General features: G+C 36.3%; 1 protein-coding gene across 1 annotated transcript; it reads left to right on the top strand.

Annotated features, from left to right (window-relative positions):
• The first annotated feature begins 12 nt into the window (after positions 1–12).
• LOC140143120 (deoxyuridine 5'-triphosphate nucleotidohydrolase-like) lies at positions 13–9,425 on the top strand. The gene is made up of 5 exons (XM_072165171.1): positions 13–329; positions 3,692–3,828; positions 4,600–4,674; positions 5,727–5,797; positions 6,950–9,425. Exons 1-5 carry the CDS (start codon positions 13–15, stop codon positions 7,175–7,177), a joined length of 828 nt encoding a protein of 275 aa, XP_072021272.1. The 3' UTR covers positions 7,178–9,425.
• Position 9,426: the final 1 nt, after the last annotated feature.

Raw genomic sequence — 9,426 nt, 5'->3', positions numbered from 1 at the left:
TAGTATGCGTTAATGTTTCTCGCCAAACCAGGCTTGGTCCTAAATCGGATCGTATTCAGTAATAGAGCATTATGGGAAGTTTTTTGGCGCCAAATTAGACCAAATTCCCGCGGAATCGAGCCACAAACAGGACAGAGCTCGAGCAGTGAAGAGGTGCACGATCAAGACTCTCCAATGTCTGACGCTAAAACTTCATCCCCAGATCGTAAACGAGCAAGAACTGACGACGACATGGGCTCAAAACAAGTATTGAAATTTTCCAAGTTGTCAGAGCATGCGTTTACTCCAGCAAGAGGTTCAAAGTTAGCTGCAGGATTTGATTTGTTCAGGTAAGCTTAAAAAATTAATTAAAGCTGAATTTATACTCAATCGCGAGCGATTGCGATTAAACGCTTTTGAAAAGCGATGGGCAATCGCCGAATTTTATGATGCATCGCTTCGTCGCTTTTGCATTTATACTTATCACGGCGATAGCGATTGCACTGCAGACGCCTATTAAAATATTCTAAATGCCACAAAATACATTTTTAAAACATCAATTGCTGTCAATAATTATTGCTTTGAGGGCTATTTCATTATAAATGACACGTTCACAAAAATGGCTTTTATCATATCTGGTTGATATAATTAGGGTGATACTGCAGTGTTATTAACTTAATTCTAAGTATGCCACAAACTACAAGCTACATGAGCATTTTTACAGAATTCTGTCTATTTTTAAAAAAAAAAAATTGCCAAAAGGTACATTTTAACCCAATTTTGGAGTCCCATTTCATTTTGCCCATGTATTCTGAATTAATTCTTTGAAAAATTAGGTACATTCTATGGCAATGTGCTTGTTGCAATGAAAATATGATATGTGTGGAACATCATGCAAGTTGAATGGTGAAAATTGGTGCAAAAATGTTAAAATTCAGAGATTCTTGCAAAATTGGCATTTTATGTTAAATAAAAAATGAGTGTCCTCTCCAATTCATGCCTCCATTTTTGTTAACATTAAAGAGGAAATATAAACCCTTACCCTACCTGTATAATCTGTGTTATATTACCAATTGATGGGACAGGGCACTGATTGAGGAATTCATTTATTTTACATACAGTAGACCACTTGTTCTTGATACCACAGTTCCGCGTTAAAAATTTGTCCTCTCCAGAACTGAAGTTAATTACTAATTGTTGAAATAAGAAGGGTTATATCATAGAATGTGAAATTTGTAGAGGAAGAGTGGTCTTCCTTCTACCAAGGTGGCACATGATTTGGTATTTGTTGCATTTTTGCAAGCCTGTATCCACGATTCTGTTTGCAATTTAACAAATGTCCTCTCCAGCACAATTATGTCATTTCCATGAATTGGTAAACAAAAAAAAAAATAAAAATTTCAAAGAGCCAAACCTACAGGAAATTTTTGCATTTTATTGCAAATTATGCTTACAAACCACTTTAGTGTTCAAATTATTGTCCAGTTGTTGAGAACACATATGATATTATTCTGCATTGAACTTCGGTTAGCTAAAATTGCAATATTCCTAATTTAACCAGAATATTAACCCTGTTTGTAGTGGATTTTAAATGCTGGGGATCTTTTATGCAATAATATTGATAGTTTCTTGTTAATGCAGCTATTTCTAAAGTTAAAGTATGCTTTATTATGTGTTAAAAATGTGTCCTATCCAGAACAAATGACACAGGAGGGTCTTTTATTTTAGGTTTTCCATGACTAGTACAACAGATTGACGCAGAATACTCCCTTATGCATCAGTGTAGCTATTGGGCAGGACAAAATGACTATTTCATGAATTTTTCATGTGAAGATAAAGTTTATCCTTAAAAATATGTAGTAATTTTGCACCATTTATCTGGATTAGTATCAATTTACTAATTGTTTTATATTGAAACTGGCATATTTAAGACACTGAAGTGTAAAGGAACATACAACAATTATTACAGACTAAATATGAATAAGTATGAACCCAATGTTGGTTACATATACTCTTTCAAAGTTGTGTATTAAATTGTTTAAAAAATGTCCCTCCAGACGGCAGCTATATGTTTTACACAGCAAAAATTCAATTTAATTTTTTAATGGTTCCTGAGGGTTTGACGCTCTAATATTTTGAGAATTATTGACACACCATCTGAAATTTGAAATGATAATGAATTTGCATGAAATAAATGAGTTTGAATTTTGACCCCTTTTGGGACTCAATGTTGTCATTTATAATGAAATAGCCCTTGAATTAATCCATCACCAAAAATTAATTATCGAGAGAGGTAAATTAATTGCAAAATAATAGATCCAGACGGTTGTATATGATTGGTTGACGCATTCACGTGTCAAGCGATATCGCAGGGAAGTTTAGATTTCTTCAACTTGCAAAAGCGACGTCGTTTTTGCCTCGGCGATTTGAATCGATTGATCGGCTTGACGCTCTGGAAATGTAAGTAAACATTGAGCATGCGTGAAAATCGCTTTTCTGCAAAAGCGATTGAGTATAAATTCAGCTTAAAGCTGTAGACTTCCACATGTTCAGAAAGAGGCTTTATTTGTGTTGGCTAAAGAAGGGAGAACAAGAGGCAATAGTATGAAAATTCAGAAGCATTCAAGACTCCGCTTAAGGTCAAATTCATTCACCCAAAGAGTAGTAACTCTGTGGAATAAGCTCCCGGACGATGTAGTAAAGTAATATTCAGATTTCCTTTGACAGCATATCCATCGCGTATATGCGCGCAACGTCAAGCGTGTGCATTGGACCTTGTGCAAAATAATACACGTTGGATGGCTAGCAGTACGCTTAATTTGTAAAAGGAAATCTGAATATTACTTTAACAGCCAAATCAGTCAACAAATTCAAGAATGGTGTTGATGTAGGTATGCTAGGTGAATTCAAATTTGCCATCAAACTGCATCATTTTACATATCAAATTAAAGCCCTTGAGTAAAGAAAGCCAAAACTGAAAACATTTTTGTCATAGCACTTTATTCTTATTTTTTTTATTCAAGGTTTATTAGAAAAAATGCACTTCGCAGCCAAAGGCTGAATTACGGTTTCCTTTCCGTAACAAAGTTACATCTTGTCAAAAGATTGACTTTCATCAAAAAGATTCTGCTAGCAAAATTCCCCAAAACGGCATTTATGGGTGTTTCTAGATCTTAGTCTCACAGCGATAGCAGCTTTTTTTAATGGAACTGCTATCAAAATCCCTCTAAAATTCCATGTGCGACTGGCTCATCACCATAAAAAATCATATATTTGGGTCAAGTGAAGTATAGAAAACATATTTATGTAGGTTTCCTTTACCGACCTGTTCTCGAAAAAAAAATCAAATTTCTATGTAAATTAGCTATAATTTTTGAGAAAAATGCAAAAATAGGCACAAAAAATTGGGCAGGGGTATAGTACACCCTTAATTTGTAACAGCATGAAACACCTGTGAAAAGGAAATCTGCATTTTAATTAAGTCTTGTAGACCATGAGACCAGATGGCATGGATACCTGGGGGGGGGCTAGGTGGTACCAATTTACAAACAGAAGATCTAGCTTGGTTGGATTCCTCTTTCTTGATTGCCTCAGATTTGGATGACTCAATCTGTGCAGTATGGCAAGTCACTGATAATCCCTTGCATACCGTACACAAGATTGTTTATAATTGTAAACTATGAATGATCTATATTTCAATTTGTTTTTACAGTGCTTATGATTACACAATCCCAGCCGGAGGTAAAATCTTAGCCAAGACTGACATCAGTATCGCCCTACCCGATGGATGCTATGGCAGAGTTGCCCCAAGGTCAGGTCTGGCTCATAAACACTTCATTGATGTTGGTGGTAAGTTGAATGCAAGCCTTGAAAAAAAGAAGTCAAATTACCCACTAATATTGAAATATTTGCAAAAAGGCTGTAACTCCATTTTTTAGTTATAGTTAATTGAGGCAATTTCATTCCTATGTAAAATGAGGGTCAAGGGTAGCACTAGTACTAAACACTAAAGTGTCCGCAGGGACCCCCGAACTTGCAGAAAATTAAAAAGTAGGGGGTCCGGAGTAGAGTTTGGTGAGTCCAAGTTGCACAAATGCAGCATAAATAGTATGTCTGCAATTGCGCTTAGATTGAAAAACTGGGGTCTGCAGGGACCCCTGAACTTACAGAAAATTTAAAAACAGGGGGTCCGAACTCAATTTTGGTGGGTCCCGGACCCCAAAAAGCAACTTAGTGCTACCCCTGATGAGGGTGATATTTTCATTTCTGAAAGTCTTAAATCTCTAAATCATACCTTCTCTCACATTTTGAAGTTTTTACTAATCCGATTATCACTATGTCAACTGGATCACGCTTTTGAGTTCTACACCACGATAGAAAGGATCGTAGCACAAAGTTATGGCATGTACTACCAATTCCAAAAGGTGCATGATCCAGTTGTCAAGGAGTAATATGTTTCACCATGCACTTCGCTGGCGAGTTAAGTTATGGCAAAAGAACTTAGGTGCTGCAATGGCACTTAGCATAATTGTTATGGCAACTTTTTGGGGTCTAATTTGCGTATTCGTTAATAGTTATTATTATGACAATGAGCTAATTTGCATATTTTTTCATTTGCAGCTGGTGTCATAGACCAAGACTACAGAGGAAATGTAGGAGTAGTCATGTTCAACTTTAACAAGGAGAATTTCACAGGTATGGTATTATCATAATGGGCTATTCAAGGGGTTGCCATTCTGATCATGGCATTCCGAAACGTTTCCCGGTATGATTGATCGTGAATTTCAGATGGACGCACAAAAATCAGTCTGTTTTTGCAAACTTGCGTCTCACACGGACGCACATTTTTAAAACCTTACGGGAACCCTGATCCACCCTCTGGAAGATTCAGGTTTCAGAGGGTATGGAATTTAGTGGAACTTCCTAATGTGTTCATTCCATTTGACGTTCATACTCCCACTGTGGAAGATATTTCTAACATCTTCCACAGAGGTGGTATAGATTTGAAATGGAATACATGAAGCCTATTGTGAAGGGTTGCTGCAAGATGGCTCATGTAGTGCCCTCTATCATAAACATCCCCACCCCCTTTCAAAAATGTTTTAGATTATAACGTATGAAATCACCTAACAATGTTTTAGATTAATTTCCTTTACAAGTAGATATCTCACTACTAACGGTAGGCCTACTCCTTATTCCAGAAAAACACATTTTCCAAATGAAACATAGCTAAATTCCTATATCTTTTATTTAGTTCTAACTGGCAATCAAAGTCAAATTTTGATATGTTTTAGCAATTTGTGAGGAAAAATGGGCCAAAAACATGCAAGTTGGTTACAATTTTAGTCACAAAATTCTAAGACTTGGTACAAGTCCAAGTAATAGAAATCTTGAATTTTTATATAGGCTTAAGAGTTGGCTCATTATTTTTATACTTCAGATTAGAAAACATGTTTTCCAAAAATTAAAATACATTAAAACTTGAAATTAGTCTTTGTACACATCTTTGGGCTTGATGTCACCGCATATGAATGCATATTTTTGCCCTTATTTCCAAATTTTGACCAAATATTAACCAACTAAATGATTTAGATTTTGCTATGTTTCATTTGGCAGAACAGGAATTATATTTTATTAATCCAAAAATTTAATGCTGTATTTTTCTGGAATCAGGATTAGGTTTTTTCCACAAGTATTTAGGTTACATAATTATCAGTATCATTTGTATGTGCTGCTTTTATTTCCAGTGGCCAAAGGAGACCGTATAGCCCAGCTCATCTGTGAACGCATCTTTTTACCAGAATTGGAAGAAATCCAGGTAAGTCTAAACAATAGGCTATTCCAATTGAAATCCAAACACCCCCTATGAAACACATGACATTAATCTTTCACACAGGGAGTATGAATTTCAAATTGAGACACCCATTCAGTGTTGTCTGCTCCAAAATGGGTTATTCCGGTTGAAATCATACACCCCGTATGAAACACATGACCATAATCTCGTTCACAGGGAGTGTGAATTTCAAATTGAGACACCCATTCAAGGTCTCTGCTCCAAAATGGGTTATTCCAGTTGAAATCCATACCCCCCCCTTAAGGAAGGCATGACCTTAATCTAACACACAGGTGTGTAGATATCAAATAGAGTCAACCATTTAGGTAACCCCATTTGAAATTCACACCACCTGTGTGGAAGATTAAAGGTCATACCTTCCATGGATTTCAAATGGAAGGGTGCAATTCCACAATATTTGTTGAGGTGCACAACTTTCATAAGCAGACATTGTCAGTGGATCAGAATAAGCCCAACAGCGCCCCCACATGGGACTGATGAGTGTCAAAGAGTTTTCTGAATGATTTCAAGCTTCCTGTATAGCCTGGGTTTTCTTAAGGATTTTGGTGAAGGGGTATATTCAATATTTGTGTACCCTTTCAGTTGTGAATTTTCCTCTGAAGGGGTATAACACATTGCCCTGCCTGTTTGTACTACACCCCCTGATAAATTTTGTGACTAATTTTGCATTTTTCTCAAAAAATGACTACACACTGGTAACAAAAGTTATGTATATTACAGGGGCAAGGAATCTAATTACTTCACTGAAATTTCAGTGATTCAAGACAAGTGGTTCATTATATATGTTAAATGAGGTACATTCTAGCGGTACCTCTTTTCTTATCATAAATAATGTACCACTTGTCTTAAGTCACTGAAATTCCAGTGTAGTAACTGGATTAATTGCCTCTATAATATACATAACATTCGTTACCAGTGTGGTATTATTTTTGAGAAAAATGCAAAGAGTCACAAATTTATCAAGGGGTGTAGTACCACCTTAAGGAGAAAAATATGAGATTTCACCTGATACCAAAATCTGTATTTTGATAGGGGTAAAGTGGGGGATGAGGCTGTCAATCAGGTCACCCACCTTTAACACATATTTCATTATTATATCCGTGTCTTCTGCTACAGACTTTGGACAACACAGAGCGAGGCGCTGGCGGCTTCGGTTCAACAGGAGTAAGCTTAACGGAGACAAATGGAACTAAATCAAATGACACAAATGGTACTACAACAGCTGAAGATAAACCAGCAACTAACGGAGATCAAAAAACCAATGGCACTGATGATAAACCAGCAAGTAATGGAGACCATAAAACCAATGGGACTGATGCCACAGAATCAAAAGAATCAAGTTGATGAGATAGTCCGAGGAGGTTGATGATAGCTATGGTATTTTGACAAATCCAAACTTTTGTAGTTCTGTACAGCAGGGTATACCATCTTTATTAATCTTAAGGTTTGAGAAAGCCAAGTGAACCCCATGGGCACTACTACCTTATTAGAATGAACATGATTGGCTAATTACATGGTATCATCATCCGAGTAACCAATCATAATAGAGCTTTAATTGCTATTAAATGGGCACTACTGTCTTTCTTAGAATGTCCCTGAATGGCTAATTACATGGTATGATCATCCGAGTAACCAATACAAATAAAGCTACTAGAGCATTTAGAAATTTTAAGATTAATTCCCTTCAGCCCTAATTCTTACCATATCTCTGATATACAGGGTACACAACGTAAATCAAAATATGTAATTTGATTTAAATGCAAACTTTTAAAAGACTTGTGTAGCCTTATTTATTTTACACCTACGGAACAAATTATAGCAGTGCGTTCAGTCACAATGGCTCATTATGTACAAAAAGAGACCGTTTTAAACTGTGTTAAAGTTGCATCTGAGCCCATAGGAGTCAACTCTCAAACAATACAGCAGGCCAGGCCTATTCATGTTCATGTGTTTGTTAAAGAAAACCCGACTGCTATGGGCTCAGGTGCAACTTTTAAAACTGCCTCTTTTCTTACATTTAACCATTGTAACTGAACACAACGATGTGTGACACTATAAATTGGTCCACAGGGGTAAAACAAATAGGGCTATACATATCTTTTTACATTTTATAAAATTGATTTGACTTATTTTAAAAATTATTAGGGGGAACTTAGTTGTGCACAGTGTATACCTCTTCATTTGCAATCAATAGTTCTTTCAGGCCAATAATGGCAGGTAGTGTCCATGGGATTGAAATATAGAGAAGATGTCTTACCATACCCATAATCCTCTGCTACATGACACATCCCCTCATTTCTTTCAAGTGACACTCCCATTACTCTTTATAGGTTCCCTTTGTTTTTATGTTCAGAACATAGTGGATAAACATGGGTCGCTACTTGCTAATGAAGAATTAAACATATTTTGCAAGATCTGGATCTGTTCATAATGAGATACTTTTTGTCACTATCGACCCATGTTGAACTCACAGCAAATCAGTACAGGAAATTGAAATGGAAGAAATGCATTGTGGGAAGTGTAAGATATCTGCTCTAGTTTTAATCATGATGGATTTGGCTGTCAAAGTGTCACCAATCAACCTCCCAAGAACGGGAAGTTATCAACATTGTTAACATTTGAGTTGAAAATGGAATTGGAACCAGCTTCAGTATTTTCAGGAACTAGCCACTAATGTAGATGTTAGATAGTCAACATATCTACAAGAAGACAGTGAAAATTACTGTGGGCTCTCTGATATGCAAGCCTGCAGAATGCAGAGCCCAATAGAGGTTATCCGTGTTCTATAAGTTGCATATCCTATCAGCGACTGCTATACCTTGTTTAGGACTTTCATAAGAAGTACCATACATGTGCAACCATGACTGCTTCAAAATAGCAGAAAATCAAAAAAATCCTCATTGGTTTGAATGAGGAATACTGCGGGAATCAGCGCCTTTTGTTAGAAGTCACGTACAAGTAAAGCGGATAACCTCTATAAATTTGAATTTTTCACCAACAGCAAGACTGACTCAATTATGATTTCCAACAACATCGATGGCATTACTTGCTATTGCTTTGGGGAGTTCCATTTGATTGCATTCCTAACTGCTTCACTGTTGATTGGTTGATCAGAAAGGTCTACAGTCAAGCAATTGGTGAAGCATGTTACCAATCATTTTCACAAGCTCTCTTGCAAAAAAATTTAATTTGCCACCATCAACTCATTTAGTCGTTAGTAATTGGTTACGGTAAGGCTAAAAGGTTGTAAGCTTACTTTTGAAAAACTATGGTTTAATGTTTTTGAGGTGTGAAAATATAATTGTGTTTTTCAAAGTAGAACTGGCAATACACCTGTTGCTTTGATGACAGACAGAACAGAACTGCTAAAACTCCGACTGTTTTCCACCAAACCTTTTGATGTGGAGCGGTCACCAAGTTTTACCGGTTCTTTGGGTATATAATAGCATGTTTAAATAAAGGTACAGTGATAGTAGGGGCGCACATGCTGTGACCTGAAAACGGATAAAATTGTATCGAGGAAGGTTTTGTACTTATATGAGTATTTAAGAAAACAATAAAATACAAAATGTACATTTTTGTACAACTGATAT

The sequence above is a fragment of the Amphiura filiformis genome, chromosome 20 (assembly GCF_039555335.1).
Source record: "Amphiura filiformis chromosome 20, Afil_fr2py, whole genome shotgun sequence".
Lineage (NCBI taxonomy): Eukaryota > Metazoa > Echinodermata > Ophiuroidea > Amphilepidida > Amphiuridae > Amphiura > Amphiura filiformis.
The sequence above is the reverse complement of the archived record's forward strand: the minus strand, read 5'-3'. Positions and strand labels throughout refer to the sequence as shown.

Coding starts and splice junctions, on each gene's coding strand:
- LOC140143120 (XM_072165171.1), top strand. CDS start 13: ATGTTTCTCGCCAAACCAGGCTTGGTCCTAAATCGGATCGTATTCAGT. Junction 330..3,691: donor GCAGGATTTGATTTGTTCAG/GTAAGCTTAAAA, acceptor TTGTTTTTACAG/TGCTTATGATTACACAATCC. Junction 5,798..6,949: donor CAGAATTGGAAGAAATCCAG/GTAAGTCTAAAC, acceptor CTTCTGCTACAG/ACTTTGGACAACACAGAGCG.